Below are 17,937 nucleotides of genomic sequence, written 5' to 3'. Positions count from 1 at the left end.
TCCTCCTCACCCTTCCCTTCAGTCTGTACAAATAGAAAAATCAATGCAGCTTCCAGCTTCCTCCTCACCCTTCAGTCCGTACAAATAGAAAAACAGAGCTATGGTCTGACAGAAGACCTTTTCCACTCCAGGGGGGTGGCTGCCAGCAACCAGATGTGCACTGCGTCCTTATTGAGGGATTAGATGCTAGAAGGATCTGGACCATAACTGATCTCTCACCTTCTTCCTGTCTCTGCTGTTGCTCACAGCTCCTGCAGCACCCAGATTTAAGCAGAAATGCCTCTACTATTGTTTTGCACCCTTGGACCTTCAAGCAAGGAGTTACAGATGCTGTGAAGAACAGCCTAACTTTGCCCAAATCCAGGCCAACAGGAAACTTCTGTGATCTTTGGCAAAGAGACTTTTAAGCAGCCTTTCCAAGGAGCTTACTAATTTACCAGGCCTGCTGGTGAACACAGTGCTGCTCTCTTTTGTGCCCTGTTCTTGCCCACTGTCCTGATACTCACTTGATCATTCCTCATGTGACTAAGAGTCTGTTGACCAAAATGTGAATACTACTGGGTTTTCAGAATAAACTTAAACTGATATGTACAGGTTCACATTAAAACAACATATTTACTGAGTTGCACATGGCTGAAAAAACAAGCTTTAAAAAGACTGCTGGACTATGGGGCCTCAAGTTTTTCTACAGCTTCTCTCTGTGAGAGGACAGTGTATCTTTTTGCAAGAGCCACATCCAACTGCAGGTCCTCATTTGAAAATTAGCTCAGTCTTGCTCAGAGACACACAAGACCTCCTGCCCCTGAACATCATCTTACTCTGACCTGATGCCTTCCATTACACAAGGCTCCCTAAGAACCAGTTCAGCCACTACCTGAGAGCAGTCACCTATGCAAAGGAAAGGGGCAATAGTTTAAAGAGGCACATGCTATAGAGAAGAACAGAGAGAAGAGAAAAGGCATTCTCTAAGCAACTGAAATCACAGGAGACTGTAGATAGATCACATATAATGACCCCATCTAGGTCACTAAGACTGGTTCCTCACCTTTTATGGGGGAAAATAATAATAATAATAATAATAAAAGGCAGCTTTAAATGGTCAGGACTTTGGTTTTGCCTCTCATCTAAAAGAATCATCTCCAGTTGCACAGGACCCCAGGCACCACAAAAGGTCTCTGGTTCCCTACTGACTTGTAGGGGAAGGTCCCACCCCCTAGATCACCATCTCCAGTCACCAGCCAAAGGTTATTTCCATTTTAGCTGCCACGGGCTCTCCCATGCTGGGGCTGGAATGAGGGCAGCTCACAGACTTGGAGAGCCTGAAGTTACCTGAACTGCTGTCGAGATGAGAAGAAATGAGGCTGTAAGCTTCACATATGGACCATGCTTCATGGTGAGTCCAAGCCCCTTACAGAAAGGAATTGCTCTGTCTGAATCAAAGGCATAAGGATCTAAAAGGAGCAGAAAACATAAAGTTACCATCATTTCCAGAGACGAATGTGAAATAACAAGTATTAAATCTAGGCATATTTAGCTATATCTTACCATCTCTTTCCTTTACTCCAAGAAAAAGAATTACAATTCCCAGAAGATACACACCTCCTATGACCCCTGCTGCAATCATATAAACCTTTGCCTTGGAAAAGAAAGGAGACATATTTGAAATGGTGACAGGAGAGTGACAAGTCATTATGAACATTTCAGTCTCTTTCTGGTGAGTCATTTGCAGATGAAGAAATGCTGGTCTACATACAGCCAACTGCCTGGCTTTCACTTCTCTAAAAAATGTTCACTTCTGCAGCTCATTTATAAACAACACCTCCTTTAGGATAAATCCAGGGCACATAAATAGATTTTTTTTGAAAGAAAAAAAGCAGCTGTGAACAAAAGGACTACTGTGTTGGCAACATGAATGTTTTAAAAAGTTGCTTATGGTGAGAGCAGCTATAGACAGACACAGTCATCTATCAAAGGTCTGAAGAATCCATAGAGTGATTCTGATTTTTAGTGAATCCAGCTGATTTAGCTACACAGGCTGCAACCTGTATCTTCATGCTGGGTAGGAAAGGCCTCAGTACTGATGTAAATGTAATTGCTACAGTTACTGCATTTATACATTATAACAGTGATTTTCTTTAGGCACTAATGAATTTTACAAATCACACTTTCATGCCAATGTTTTAAGAGTATGGTAGCTTGCATGTTTGTTTCCCCAGACACTTGATGAAATATTCAAGCACATTCAGAAATCTTTGCTGCTTCTTAGCCAGGGGATCCAAGCCTCCAAGGATACTTCCCACGTCATCAGAACACATTTATTGGTTCTAACTCTGATGACAGCTCTGACTTTTGAATAAAGCTTACAAAAATCATTTTGCTTTAGGATTCTGTAATAATTTATTTCATGTTATGTTATCAAAGATAAAATAAGTACTGGTTATAGAGCTTTATGACTTAATGATTCTTTGATTGGAAAACTGAATTCCAAATTATGTTATTTTTTGTAAATAAATGTATTTTAAACCTAGAAGCAGCTGGAAAATAAGCACATAATTATGAGAATGTACTCCCAAATTTAAAGATAATTAGTATAGATGCAAAGGTAGTGTAAGTATAGACAATCTTCAAGACAACAGCTTTTGTCAAGATATTTACATTTCAGAAGGGACTTGGTTAAACAAAGGAATACAGGACTATTCTTTATTTGGGATAAAGGTTTGGAGTTTTTTTGTATCAGAGCTATAAATTAAGTCACAGAGTACTTTAATACTACATACTGCACTGTTGTAGATACCTAAATTCATTTAAATGAGGTAATTTCAGCCTCAAAAGCAGCCTATCCAGGAGAGAAGAGGCTGGAAAAAATAACAGCAACAGGACTCTTATGAATTTTATATTTTGTGTGTATTCATTTGTTAATTTTCTTGAAGCAATTGAGCTAAATGCTTTCTTTCTCAGGTCATCATTAACTGTAATTGGAGTTTAAACTATTAAGGATATCCATGGTAGGCCAAGTAAGATTCTCTGACCCTAAACAAAATTTCTTAGCCCATCTATGAACGATATCAGTATACATGTTTGGTTTCCAGTAGGAAAGATCAACTCCAAAGCTTACAGGAACAACTTCAGGAGAGCTTAGAAATGACCATTCTTCCACTTCCTTTCTTAATAATGAGCAAAATAATATCAGCCATTTCCTGGGTTTTCTTTTAAACTAGGTGTGCTCTTTAACAGCCAAGAATCAGTCCTTGTGAGAAAAGGGGCAGGGCTGTACTCCTGAATGGCACAAGGAGAAACAGACAAGGTTCAGCCTCTTCTAAATATTTTTTCAGACTGATGGAGGTACTTCAGGTTCATAGACCCTCGTCCTGCTCCAGCTGACACCTCAATGTCCATCAGCCATACAACCAAAATCCAAGGTCCAACATCTGCTGTTGATTGTGCTGTGAGGTGCACACTGTGTTGTGCCTGGTGTGGGCAAAAGGCAAGTGGTGATGATGGCTGATGTGAACAGCAAAAAAACCTGGTCCTCACAAAACAGGGTATCAGGGAGTGAGGTGGGTTGCCAGAGCAGTTAATTCCCACTATGACCTCTGCCCAGGCCTGAGGGCTCTTTGGGGAAAAAGGGCAGGAGGGAACAAGGAGTGAACAGAACCTTACCCGTAGAAAACAGTTGGACACCATAATCCAGACCATTCTTAGCCATGGGGTACTTACTATTCAGCTACAAAATTGGAGGAGGTGTCACACAAAAGAGTGGAAGAAGGAAAAATACAAAGACAAAACCAAATAAACAGGAAATCCTCCCAAAAAAATGAACACATGGCTGCCTGTACATAAGGGAGTGAAACCAGGAATGTAGTGTCTTTAATTAAATCAATCTATATGGCTGAAAAAAAAAACAACTAACTTCTTCAGACCTGAAAAATGTGTGTCTGAAAGCTTTTCTGTTGTCCCCCAGTGCTAGTAGTTAGTTTAATGAAAGATACTACTTTTGCCTACAAACTCTGGCTACTTCAGGGTATGTATCTTTGCTTTTCCTTCAAAATAAAAACTAGTTGACATTCAATGCGTTGTTAAGCTTTTTTCTCCACCTCCCCCCAACCTCAAAAAGAACAGGAAAGCACATGTGTTTAGACAGAAAGCAAATAATGTATCTTTTCTTTCCTTAAAAGCCATTAAAGGGATTTGAAAGTGGACGCTGGTGATTATGGCATGAAGCAGATTCAGACAGGGAACCTGCTGTGCATTGAAATTCTGCTTGCTCCACAACTTTTCAAGTTACTCCTCTTGACAATTCACAGAATTGTAACAGCACAGCAGTTTTTTACATCAAGCCATTGTCCTAGAAGCTAAAAAGGAAGACAGGATGATTTTCTGTGTCTTGTTAACATATACACCAGGAGTTACCTAGCAAGCTGCTTCAAAAATGCTTTAATCAGCTATAAAAAGGCATGGGCACTTACAGAAGCAGCCCCACTCTCCCTAGGCAGCTTCCCAGGTCAGCTCTTTCAGAAGCCTTACAATTACCTGCACTAAAATACAAGGATCAGGCAGCACAGAGTCAGAAAGCAGTGTCAGAGAGGGGGGAAGCAAGGCCTTTTCTCCTTTCCTGGACTACCAGTACAGGTGCCAGGGTATGCAATATCAAAGCATGCACCAAAACATGCCTTTGGCTTGTGATTTTACTGCTGCTGAAGATGGTAGCAGGAGCCATTCAGCTACAACAAGCTGAGCACGAATACATACCCCCTGATTTTGCACCAAGCATCTGATATTAGACTCAGGTCTAGGAATCTTCCTCGTGAGGAACTTTGTGTATCAGTTAGTACATGCAAACACAGAGAAATAGATGAAAAAGTAAAAAGAAAGACCAAATCTAGCAGCTGGTAAAATGGAACCAACAAACTGCTGATTTCACAAGTGACACAGAAAAAAACCTCTACATAAGGTAAGTGATGCAGGGTTTGTCTCCAGACCACTGGAAACAATGAAAGATTATCAAATTGTGTTCAGTGGGGTTTGGATAAGGCTTTAGGGTTTCATCCCATGTATAAAATCATCTCTGTTTCTCAAAAGACAGAAAACTGAAGCAAGAAGATTAAATTACTTGTGTGGGATTACAGGAAAAATTAAATAAACAAGCATGGATCTCTAGGTTTATTCCACATGTTGACCTCTGAGCTCTTGCTCCCAGTAGTTGCCTGTTACCAACCATTTACTTTCAACAGTGCTTTAGATCTTCACAAGAATACAGATTCCAAGACTTCACAGTTTCATTCATGTAACAGCCACTAACCTGTATAGGGGCTCCCCAGGGATAACTGCTGTGAAAAGCAGTGTTGTTGAGCTGAAAGATCCTGCTCTACCTATCATTTTTTCATAGAATTATAGAATAATCTGGGTTGGATGGAAAAGTTCATCTAGTTCCAACCCTCCTGCATTGGCAGGGACATATGTCACTAGACCAGGTTGCTCAAAGCTCTGTCCAACCTGACCTTGAACACTTCCAGAGATGGGACATCCACAACTTATCTGGACAACCAGTTCCAGTTTCTCACCAAGCTCACTGTAAAAAATTTCTTCTACATATCTAATCTAATTCTACCCTCTTCCAGCCACTGCAGCTCTTGGCAAAAATTCTTTTTCTGTATTTCTTATAAGTCCCCTTTACATAATGAAAAGCTGCAAGAAGGTGTCTCCAGAGCCTTCTCTTCTCTGAGATAAACAAATCCAACTCTCTCAGGTTTTTCTCATCAGAGAGGTATTCCAACCTGCTGACCATTTTTGTGGCCCTCCTCTGGACTTGCTCTAATAGCTCCATGTCTTTCTTGTGTGGGGGACCCGAGAACTGGATGCTGTACTCCTGGGTGGGGTAAAGTAAGCTTCTCTAAACTGTAAATCAGCCCCTAGTGAAAACAAAGGATGGCCATATACCTCCTAGCTTCTTCACAGACATTAACATTGAGGTGCTGGAGAGTGTCCAAAGAAAGGCAGTGAAGCTGGTGAAGGGCCTAGAGAACAAGACTTATGAGAGTGGCTGAGGTACCTGTGGTTGTTTAGCCTGGAGAAAAGGAGCCTGAGGGGAGACCTAACTCTCTACAGCTACCTGGAAGGATGTTGTAGAGAGGTGGCTCTTGGTCTCTTCTCCCAAGTAACAAGTGATAGTACAAGAGGAAATGGCTTCAAGTTGTGCCAGGGGATGTTTAGATTGGATATTAGGAGAAATTTCTTCACTGAAAGGGTTGCAGGCACTGGAACAGGCTGCTTAGGGAAGTGGTTTTGTCATCATCCCTGGAGGTATTTAAAAGACATGTAGATGTGGTGCTGAGGGACATGGTTCAGTGGTGGACTTGGCAGAATTGTGTTACTGGTTGGCCTTGATGATCTTCAAGGTCCTTTCTAACAAAAACAATGCTATGACTCCATCTTCAGCAAAGCTCCCCAGTGTAATTCTGCTGCCAGCCTGAAAAGTGGTTGCAAAGGCAACCGAGGGGAAGCCCTGTTTGCAACAAGGTTGCTGTCTCAGCTCCAGTGGCACTGATTGCAAAGAAGGCATGTTCATGCTTACCTGGCTGGTTATCGGATGTGGTATTAGGGAAACACCCCCACCCCTGTCCCTAAGAGGGTTACTGTGCTCCCATGGGCACTCACCTGATGAAGCAGGGGATCTGAGGGGTCTGGAAAGCTGGGAGTGTCATACCAGGAGTCAGTTGTGTTCACTGGGGGATTCCCAGTGCAGTGATGAGAGACGTGAGCACTGGCCACAATCTGGCCCTGAAGGGCAGCTCCAATCAAGGTCCCAAGCACTTCCATGGTCATTCCTGAAGAAGGAAGCACAAATGTGTACTAAGGATGAGAAGGCAGCTCCTCCACCATCTACAAGCTTGCTCACTTGTCTCACTGAAGAGAAACCTCACCAAACCATCTTCTTTTACAGAGAACAAGCAGAAAAAGCAGTACCAAGAACAGCAGACCCAGGTCAGTAACACAGCAGTTTCAAGGAAAGGCAGTTTTGTCATCTTTTTTCTGATTAGCTTTTAGAACCCCTCATGTAAGAACCTCTTTTATATAAGTTTCATGATGGAGGCAGCTGAGATTAAGAGCCACAAGGGGATAACATAGAAACCTTTGATCTCGAGGACTAAAGCAGACCTACAGTTTAAATGTTGAATGTCATTTTTCCAAAGCAGGACTAGGAGCCATAACATCAGAATTTTCATCTCAAGCTTGACAGTAACTCTTGAAAAAATTTTCAAACCACTTATGTGATCAGACCTCTAGGTTCTCCAAATGTAAATTAATCTTAACTCAGCCTCATGTTGGAAATAATACAGCTGCAAAGCTCCTGGAAACAGCAGATGCTGGTTTTAACTGCCTAAGGCCACAGTCAGGCAGAACTAGCTACTTCAGCCCCAGGGAATGACTCAGAACACTGATGCTCCAAGTACCATCAGAACAAGGCATCACCTAAAAAACCAACCAAAATCTCCATTTGGGAAACCAAGATCTAGCCACGGGCATCCAGCTCATGCTCCATGTACTCAAGATCAGTCAACAAGGCTAGATAGTTGTTACAGCTCCAACAAGGGCAGTGGTTAATAATCTGGGCTGTAGGACCTATTCACCCTGAGTGATTTCAAGCCTGCCACTCCTGTTCCCACCCAGTCTAGCCATACCTGTCATCCCCATGGCAGGAAGAGAAGCTGCATTCCTGTATGGCAGCAGAATTGCACTGTCCAAGCTCATTTTGCATAAAGATGCTCAGGTAGATTTTTTCCCAGAGAAAAAACCAAGTTTGAGATTTGAACTTATAGCACATAAAACTAAGGAAGTTTGAAATAGGAGAAAAAAATAATAAAAAATATATGCTTAAAATTACTTTCAGACTTTCTTTAATTCAATATTACAGAAGATTAGCACTTTGTTTTTTCCTCTACCAAACACCTTCAAATTAAACACTGCTCCCTACCCTGGCATGGGTAAGAGTGACTTTTATTCTTTTGTCTGGCTAGTAATAAACCAAAGAGAGTTTAGAGCTCATCAAACAACTTCAGACAGAAAAACACTCGTGTCTATTTTGCTAGAAAAACAGAAGCATTTACAAGTCAAAATATTTTTCATCAGATATTAAACATTCCATATAAAGGTCCAGTTTAGAGACACAAACCATTAGGATCTCCCTATAGATAAATAATGATTTTAAATAAACCCCAGCCCTAACCCCCAGGACAAAGCCCAGATCACACTCACGATATGCTGTTGCAGAATCTCTTTCCTTCTGGTCTGTGCTGAGAAACATGGTGAGGGCAGAATATGGTACTTGGAATAACTATGCAAAGAAAGAACATCACTTAGGAAATTGTCATTGTAAATGCTATATTCCTTTGATATCCAGGAAAATGGTTTAATGAGACCTTGGAATCCACTGATTTAGAACACTGGGATTTTTAGCACAAAGTTCTTGCCTTTTCTTCCTGACTTGTGAAACATATAAAAGGGAAAAAAAAATTACCTTTCATAATACAAATAAAAAATAATACATTACCAAGAGGCTTTACTTTAATGCTGTGCTCCTTCACCTCCCTTGGGAAAACATCCTTCTTAGCTAGGCTATAAAGCATCTAGTTTTCTTTGCACTAGGAAACTATAATGTTCCTAGCTTGATCTAACTGACAGAAAGCAAAGCCATAATGAAGACAATACTATTTCCCACTTTATTCAAGAGAGGAGACTGTAAAAATCCCCAACATATTTCATAGAACTGTCTCACTTTGTAATCCCAGAAGATAATTGTGAAAACTGCTTCGTCCTCAGCACCAATTTGCTACACACTCCTTCACTGGAGTTAAGAACAGGTAGAAACACCCAAGTAGATGGGGAGTGTTGCTCATTTGTTTTTACAGCACTGTCTAGCAGGTAATTGACACGTGGCTGTGAAATCTTGGTAGAATCACAGAATTGTCAGAGTTGGAAGGGAATTCTAGAGATCATCTAGTCCAACCCCTCTGCTGAAGCAGAATCCCCTAGAGCACATTACTCAGGACTGCAGGTGGGTCTTGAATGTCTCCAGAGAAGGAGACATTCACAGCCTCCCTGGGCCAAACAATGCACTGCTAATATTCATTGCAGTGCTGGGTAAATGAGCCTCACTTTTACTGCAGGAAAGGCCTTATCTCTAGTAGCACTTAATAGAAAATAACTGTTGAACATTACAGGCTTGACATTTTGGATGGTCATTATGTGGGTGGGATCCTGTCCCCATAGAGCTGAACTATAATAAAATTCACTTCTAAATCTTGGAACATCATACAGGCCAAACCCTCAGACAAGAAGTGGGATATGAACCTGCTTGAACAGCTGAGTTCTCTGTGGTGTTTCCACCACCACAGAGATCTGTTATAGCCAGGCAAACTATGTCCCACTACACTATCTGCATTCTATTCTGTTCACACAAAATACATTTCTGTTCACCTCCATTTAACATGGCCAGTGTATACGTTTCCAGAGCTGTGCCATGGAAAACCTGTTTTTCCTTCAAAAGAGAGGGGGAAGAGAATTCTTTTAATCCATTATTAATGTCTTCTGGGCCACCTTTCTACAGGGGAAAAAAAGGGCCCAGGGAAACATTCTAGTTTAACACAGGAATACAAAATTCCCAGGTCCAACAGATCTGTAAAAAGGAGAAAAGCCAAACAGAAAATGCAACGTTTTCAATGTCTGGGAGCCACTTTTTCAAAACAAGATCCAGTGAAATTCAATCAGCCAGGATACACCCCACAAAATCCTTGTGCTCAAACTCTTCTATCAAGGCACAAACATCATGATGACTACTAGCAGTACTATTTCAGCTCTGGTACCCTGACTTCTCTTGGCCTTCTAGCTTGAGTCAAAACACACAGAACTAGAGCCACAGATGTATTTGGTCTCCTTGAGCACTGCCAGTGAAAGTGACTGGAGGTAATCTGCCTGAATTAGCAGGTCAGTTGCCAGAGAAAGCATTGGAAGAAACCATCAATCAGCAGAGGGTTTGATAACAGGAGATCTGCCTACCCCTAAACTCACTAGAAGTTGAAACAAATGTAATGTTTTGGTAAATTTCAGTTTACTAAATCTGAATGCATTAACATGGACAGAAAGCAAGCAAGTTAGTGCTGAGAACATCACAATCTTCAGTCTACTTACTGTGGTCAGAGCTTGGAAAAGGCAGTAGAAAATCAGGTACCATGCAACTCTTCCCAATACAAAAGGAGGCAGGTACCACATAAAAAAATAGGACACTACTGTGAAGGGTGTACATGCCAGCATCCTGCAAAGAAGATAACACATGTCAACAAACTCAGTGTAATGATAGCAAAGCACTTTGCATTTTCCTGCTAATAATCAATATAAGGCATTTTATGTGCAGTTTTTCTAGCTACAATAATGTCATGTTCTTAAGTATTAAATGTTAGTGTGTAATAAATACACAGATTAATATAAAATGTGTACAAGTATTTCCATAAAATGGAAAAAATAGCAAACCTGAAGGAAAAGAGCTGTACTTTATACCCCACTCTGAACAGACATGCACTGTAACAGCATCCCTATACTGCCATTCCTCAGTATGTCTCAGACTACACGTTTATTAAAAAGAACCACTGAAATCTAAGCTCTATTGTCATATGTCCTTGCACACTTAAGCAATTTCTGATGATGAGCTGACTCATTACCAAGGATTCTTTTTTCCAATCTGCATGCCTTCAGTTTTCCTCTCAGCTTAGCCTCTTCATTGCTACCTCAAGCAAGTGCAAATATGTTGATATAATTAAAAATGCTGTAAATAGCATAAAAGATAGTGGATAGCCTACTGCAAAAGCTCCTACAGTTTGTATATACTTGTGTATGTGATAATTTGCTCCATTTAACAGCAAAACTCCTTATCAATTCAAATACAAAAGAATCATCTCCTGGTGAGGAAGGTGGCTTAAAAAAAGAACCACAGAAACTTAAATTCCAAGCATTGTCAGTAACCAGGAACTAATTACATTAGTCTAAAAATAATTTCAGGCAAACAACACTTATCAAACTCCATGATACGGAAGACATGGTCAGATGCTATTATTTTTTAAAAGTCTGAGCACCAACAGCATCAGGGCTCTCCTGTATTATTGTAAAACAGACATTAAACAATGTAATTAGATGACCAAGATCCCAAAAAAAATATATCCAAACACATAAAAGAGAAAACAGATTAATCCCCTCACAACAGCACTACTGACATTGGGGGTCAGCTGATTATTTTTCAGTCGTGAACTGGAAACCTAGAATACAAAAGAGTAATGTGGGTAAATAGTAAAACAATGGCTTTCCCACAGTCCTCTTTGGGATGTTCAGCACCACCAGGAGCTGAGCATTTACAAGGGAAGTGCCAGGTTCTGGTACTCTCTGTCCCTCTGGTCCCCAGGCCATAGTTCATCCACAGCTGCTCAGCAACAGGAATGGAAAACACAAATAAGGGAAAATCCTAACACATCTCAGGGAATGTACCCTCCTCACCAAAAGTGTGAGCTGTTCCAGACTGGTATCCAGACAGGGTCATGACAGTTAAATATTTTCAGAGCAAATTTTTCATACAGCTTTTCAGCAATAACCCTCTTAGTATTCTTTCCCCCTTTTTTTCCCCATCCTCTTTCCACATTTTCTTTTCCTCATTAATGTCAATGAGTTTTCAGAGCCTTGCTGAAGCTGCTGAATATCTGATTTTCTACTCTAACCTCCTTTAACAAAATGAGCAGATTTGTGTATTTCAAGTCAATGTCTGCTTATGCTTTTTAAACATGTTACATAAGAGAGATCAAGAGTGATTTATGATTTCTTATTATATTGAGCAGAGCATTAAGCTATAGCTAAATGTTCATCTTCTTTACTAATGTTCTTGCTCTGCTGGCAGGCTTTTCTGGCTGAGACAATTCCATTGCTTGAGACTTGAGAAGTCAGAATAATTTCAATACACTGAAGTATTTGTAAGCTAATGGAAGACCTCTTTTTAAATTTTTTTTGCTTTGTATACACATGGTTTGACCTCCAAAGTGCAGGAACAAAATTACCGTGAACAAAATTGCCACCACCAAAAAAACCAGACTAAATCCTCTGGGAAGAAAGCAACTTTTTGACAAACACTAAAGGTTGGGTTAGATAAGCACTTTTCCTGTAAGAAATGCCAGTTGTACAACAGTTGGTTTACAGTGCAAAGGGCTGATAAGTTCATATTTGTGCTAGGATGGGAGCTATTCTAACATCAATTTAATGCTAACACTGAACAATGTATTTGCAGTATTTTCAGATAATAATATTAATAAAAAAGGCATCAGAATACAACTAATGCCATTTGTATTAAAATGTCATTATTTTCTTTCTTAATAACTTTGTTACTCAGTTAATCCACTGCTCATTAAAAAGCACTCCTTTTACCTGGTCACACACCAAGTCCTGAAAAGAGCAAGAGCAGCAAGCTCCTCTTCTCCCATGGGGCTCTTAAGAAAAAGCTTAACTCTGACCTGAACACTTCCAACATGTACTTGCCTTCTGTTCTTTGTCAGGTATAAGCTGCCCATAGACAAGTTTCTGTAGCCCTAAAACCACATGACAGTAAGAGAAGCACCAGCTAAAAAAATTGGCTTATTTTCCATGAAAATTCAGCTTCTTTGCTCAGGATACCACATTTACTCTTAGATTTTTGTTGTCAGTCATGTTTTCGGGTTATATTAATTGAAAATGTCTTACAATACTTCCTTACAATGCACAGATGAGCAATAATGACTCCCTATTTCACAAACCCCTCAGTCTCCCCTTGACTTCCAAAATGCTAAAAACCCCCCAAATAAATGCCCTGTGGCACAGATGAGCTTGGGTTGTTCTAACAAGGGCCACTCTTTTCCAGCTTTCTTGCTTCACATCTCTCAGCTTCCTTCCTATATGAGTAACATTCATTCTTCTCTCCTTACACCACATGAACAGCACATGGACAAGTGTCCTGTCTAGAGTGCCTACAAGAGATAAGTGTGTGACTGTGAAACATCACTCGGTCCCTTTAGGACTGCTTATCAACCTCTGACAGCACCTCATTCCACTATAAAAGTCATGGTGATTTTTTAATTCAGTATTTTGATTATGGGGACTAAAGAGAAGCAGGACCAGGATGACTGCTGTAAGGAAGAATGTCAGAAGGTGTCAGGGCAGTGCTGGTTGCTGGGCCTTTTGATGCTGGGGTGTCACATCTGTTCCCCATGGATGCACTTATCCTTGACTGAATCAAAAGGCCTAGAGAAAGAAAGTTAATGGAGCTCCTGGGAGGCTCATGTGAGAAGGGAAGGCACACTAGGACAAGTAGAAACAAGTTCCAACTTTGGGAAGAAGCAGAGCCAAGCTAAAGGAATCTAGACAAAGATGAAAATTCAACCACAGATTCAAGAAAGTTTTAGATGTGAGATTCCAGTTTTGTTAAGAACACACTGTTCTTGGCTTTAGTTGTTTGTGTCTCCAGTGGAAGAAAATCTCCTCAATGTTCTCATGAGTGAAGAGATGAAAGGGAAACAGATGACATGACAATTTTTCTTTCTGTTTTCATATATGTAGAATTAATACAACCACTGTTGTCTGGGGAACAGGAAAAGAAAAAACAGCCTAACTCAATGAGATGAGTGTATCATCACAACACACAAAATATTCCTGTATGTATGCAAACACATGTACATAGTTTTGCTTACCAAGGCATGAGTCGGCCAATTTTTGTCCATCTGCTTTTGCTAATGAAAAAACCAGCAACAGGATCAGTAACTGCACCTGAGGCTTTGCCAACAAACAGCACCAAAGAGGCATGAAACGGAGTAATCTGGAAGTACAGACACAATAGCGTAAACAAGAGCCATTGTCTCAATACAATGAAACAGCATAAAGCAACTTTCCAGAAAAAACCTCAGTGTTTTAAAGAATAATGATAGTTCATTTGCAAAACATGTCTGCTACTGTCATAGAAATTACTATTGGTTATTTGTAGCAAACAAGTGAAACACTGAGATAGGCACCATGCAAGAAGGAATTAGAGGAGGAGAGTGCAAGGAAGGAGAGATTACAAACGTGTTTAGAACTAGGAAAATGAGTCAGGCAGTCAAACAGCAGACTAAAGTCCTTATGTTAGTCATAAAATCTGACATAGCCCCTTTAATTATCCCCTCACTTTGTTTCCCACACAGCCCCATTTCCCTCCATCTCTATCTTGACCTTTTTAGGAAAAAAGCAGAGGGAGCTGTTCATATGCATTCATGATTTTTCATCTCCCCAGATTACCCAGGAGGCTGCCAGCTGGTGGCAGGAGGCTGTGGAAGAGGTTGCAGCACAGCAGGTTTTATCCACTCGGAACTGAACTGTGACAACTCAACTGCATAAGGCACATCTGTTCAAATCAAAGTTGCCAGCACACGTCCAACAAATCTCACTTGGAAAAACATGTTCATGGATCACATAAGAATAAAATGAGCCAGGAGGGACATTATCACTCTCTACAACTGTCTGAAGGGAGATTGCAGTCAGGTGAGGGTCGGGCTCTTCTCCCAGGCAACTGGTGACAGGACTAGAGAGCATGGCCTGAAGCTGCTCCAGGGGAGGTTTAGGTTGGATATTAGGAAGCACTTCCTCACAGAGAGGGTAATTAGACATTGGAATGGGCTGCCCAGGGAAGTGGTGGAGGCACCGTCCCTGGAGGTGTTCAAGGCAAGGCTGGATGTGGCACTTAGTGCCATGGTCTGGAGATGTGGTGGTGTTGGTCACAGGCTGGGCTTGATGATCTTAAAGTTCTCTTCCAGCCTTGGTGATTCTGTGACCCTGTGAATTCCTATCACACAATGGTTTAACAGGTGGGTTCTCTTCCAAGTGCTCAGCCCATGCCACTGGAACTACACACCTGAAAAAAATAATTGAAATCATGTACACCTGAACGTTCCCCAAATCAGTTCTCAGGAAAGCCTACTGAAACAGCCTATGTGGCTCAAAAAATGACAGCAGAAAAAAACCTTAATCTGTGTGCTTCTTCAAGCTGTCTGTGCTCCAGTATGGCAGGAAGCCTGGCAAATGCAGCTGATGGAACACCAACCTTGAGACAGTGTCCCCTGCTTTTCTGTGGAGTTTATTGCCTCCTAGGCAGCAGGGCTTCCAGCTGGTGCAGGCCCCCTGCCTTCAGGATTTGCTGCAGGTATTCCCTCAGAGGTGAATGAAAGAAAGAAGCAATAACCTTTGAATGTCCCAGATGACCTTTGTAAAAGGCAGGTGCTATTCACTTTTGTAATCACACCTGTTAAATTTCAGCCCAAATGAGGTGAAATTGCAGCTGCACCCAATCTTCAGCTCCAAGATAAATACTTCAGCCTAGAAAACTTACAAGTAGGGAAGGACTGGGAACAGAACAGGGAACAACAGTGGCTTGCCAAGTGTTCTGTTGCTGTACAGTAGGATAAGGCTGGGATGAGCACCAGGCTGTGTCCCACAGTAGTTTGCTGATGTTCACCTCACCCACCTTTGCTTATTTGTGGCTACCCCAGCCAGGGTGGCAAGTAGTTCATCAACCCTGAGTCAGACTTGCCATGGGGGCTGCTCTGGAAGTGCTCACAAGTCACAACTGCTTCTCAAGAGACAAGTCAGCCAAAACAAGATCAAACTAGCAGTCAGAAAGATACAGGGGTTGAAATCCTGTGGTTATGAGGGACAGAGGGACAGAGAGCTTCAAATTAGGTGGGTTTTGCATTGGTGCTTTGTTCAGATAGTTGAATAGACAGAAGTGGACACTAGATAAGCAGAAGTGGAAGGAAGCCTTGAGGAAAATTAAAAGCTCTTTTATGTTAGGAGTGGAGCCTGCATAGTCACCCTGTCTTCATCATCAGTATGGGTTTATACATCTCTTGGCTGCATTTTCTTAGCCCTTAATTGTGGCCAGTGTCTGTCAGCACCAATGTCAGAGACTTTTCAGTGTTAATAAAATAAAAGATAAAATATGCTAAATTCATCTTAAAAGGCATAAAGACCAGAATCCTACAATAAAATAAAAGATAAAATATGCTAAATTCACCCATCTCAAAAGGCATAAAGACCAGAATCCTATTAACAGAGGTTTTGGTGTTTTCTGGAATTTGACTCCAGGATCCTGTGTGGTTTAGAATTACGTTTATATTTCTGTAGTTTACATTTATATTACTGTAGTTTATACAAGTAATTTAGGTGGAACAAGGAATTCAAATGGAAAAACTGTAAGCTACATAAAGTGCATAAAAATGTGATTTTCTTAGAAAGGACACTGAGTGTGCATGAAAGATTATACCCAGTGAGTTTTACTCTAAGTGGGCAAGAATTAAATCCATGCAGTGACTATAAAATTACATGCTCTGTGTAGAAAAAAACCCATATGATCTCAGAGCTGTTTATCAGGCCTTGAATTAAATCCTGTCCCTGCAGAATTACTTCAGAGAACAGACTAAACCATCAAGGAACAAATATTTAAGCCCCTCAAATAAATTACACCTCAGCATCTGATATCAGATATTTATAGGACAATTATAAACTAAATCTTTTGGACATCTCCACTCCCCAGCCCCAGTATCCCCTCTTTCTACATCTTAAACAGCAAATGGATAATGGTGTCTGATCCAGAACCTCCTGATCTTTTCAGGAAATAAAAACAGTCATCAGTGCTGAAAGCCACTCATGTAGTTCCAGCTAGAGCTGTTCTCACAGTCCCTGGAGTTTGGCCTCATCTCCCTAAATTCCTTTTTTTCTGTGTGATATTTTATCTGTACCACCTAGTTACCACACAGACATACAAGAAAATCCAAAACAATAAAAAATGCTTATGGATTTATTTTCTTTGTTTCTCTGCTGTCCTGAAATCCAGCTGGAGCAGCTGAAAGTCAAATGAATGGGATGATGACTCCTACTGCTTTGATTTAGCAGGTCTGCTTCTGCACCAGAAAGCCACAGATTGGAAGCAAAGAACATTCAGGAAGGATAACTCAGCTTTCTTCACAAAAAAACCCCCACAACATTTCCAGAACATTTTATGCAGTTTCCAGGATGCTAAACAGCTAGAGGCAATGATAACAAGACAATAAAAAAAACTTCATCAGCTAATTCACCTTTTATCATTCCAGGGACACTGTTGACCACATGAAAGCTGAGGTAAGTCTACAGTCCATAAAGGTGTCTTGTGCTACTTACATGGGCTATATCTAGCAGGTAGATCTGCAGAAAGAAAGCAGCAGCACTCCCTGCCACTTGGTTTGGGGCACCTCCTATTGCATAGCATAATTTGCTGCAGATGGAGAGTCTGTTTTCCTGTCAAGATGAAGCAGAACCAATAATGAGAAAAACAAGGCACACAAGTTAAAAGCTACTGAAGTCCTAAGGTTGAAGTCTAAGGTGAACACCAAACTCAGGTCTTCACAACTATTCCACTAAAAAATCCATATGCCCTCCACCCCTATCATCACCATTGATTTTTAATTATTTTGTTCCTTAATTCAGCCCCTAAAAGCAGTGTTCCTCTAAGAGAATCTAGGCTTACCCACCTGCTTCTCTCAAGCTGTTAAAAAGGAACAAATCACAAACAAGCAAGAAGTAAAGAAGTGAACATGCTGGTTTCACTATTTTCATAGCATAGTTTGTCTTTGAATGCTTAGTTCAGGTTTTTTAAAGGTTGAAAACCTTCTTTTAAAAAATAAAAATAATCCTATATTACTCTTTCAGACCATTATCATTGACATCTATACTCATACAATACTAATCAGACAACATTCATAGAAAGAAAGTTCCACAATCAAATGCAGATCAAATAGATCCCAAATATTTCTGCTGTTTCTTTCTTCTTTATTACAAAATATTGATGTGATCCTGGCAAAATCACTTGACTTTGTA

General features: G+C 40.7%; 1 protein-coding gene across 1 annotated transcript in view; it reads right to left on the bottom strand.

Moving 5' to 3' along the window:
- Nucleotides 1-17,780, bottom strand: part of MFSD2B (major facilitator superfamily domain containing 2B) — a 28,492-nt gene extending 10,712 nt beyond the window's left edge. The window contains exons 1-8 of the mRNA XM_010002412.1: nucleotides 17,772-17,780; nucleotides 17,242-17,358; nucleotides 13,749-13,873; nucleotides 10,186-10,309; nucleotides 8,254-8,332; nucleotides 6,655-6,824; nucleotides 1,546-1,636; nucleotides 1,330-1,451 (exon numbers count right to left, since the gene is read on the bottom strand). Coding sequence (XP_010000714.1) covers nucleotides 1,330-1,451; nucleotides 1,546-1,636; nucleotides 6,655-6,824; nucleotides 8,254-8,332; nucleotides 10,186-10,309; nucleotides 13,749-13,873; nucleotides 17,242-17,358; nucleotides 17,772-17,780 — 837 coding nt within the window. The remainder of the gene's footprint in view (nucleotides 1-1,329; nucleotides 1,452-1,545; nucleotides 1,637-6,654; nucleotides 6,825-8,253; nucleotides 8,333-10,185; nucleotides 10,310-13,748; nucleotides 13,874-17,241; nucleotides 17,359-17,771) is intronic.
- Nucleotides 17,781-17,937: the final 157 nt, after the last annotated feature.

This window comes from Chaetura pelagica, unplaced genomic scaffold (genome assembly GCF_000747805.2).
Source record: "Chaetura pelagica isolate M959 unplaced genomic scaffold, ChaPel_1.0 scaffold46, whole genome shotgun sequence".
Classification (NCBI taxonomy): domain Eukaryota; kingdom Metazoa; phylum Chordata; class Aves; order Apodiformes; family Apodidae; genus Chaetura; species Chaetura pelagica.
The sequence above is the reverse complement of the archived record's forward strand: the minus strand, read 5'-3'. Positions and strand labels throughout refer to the sequence as shown.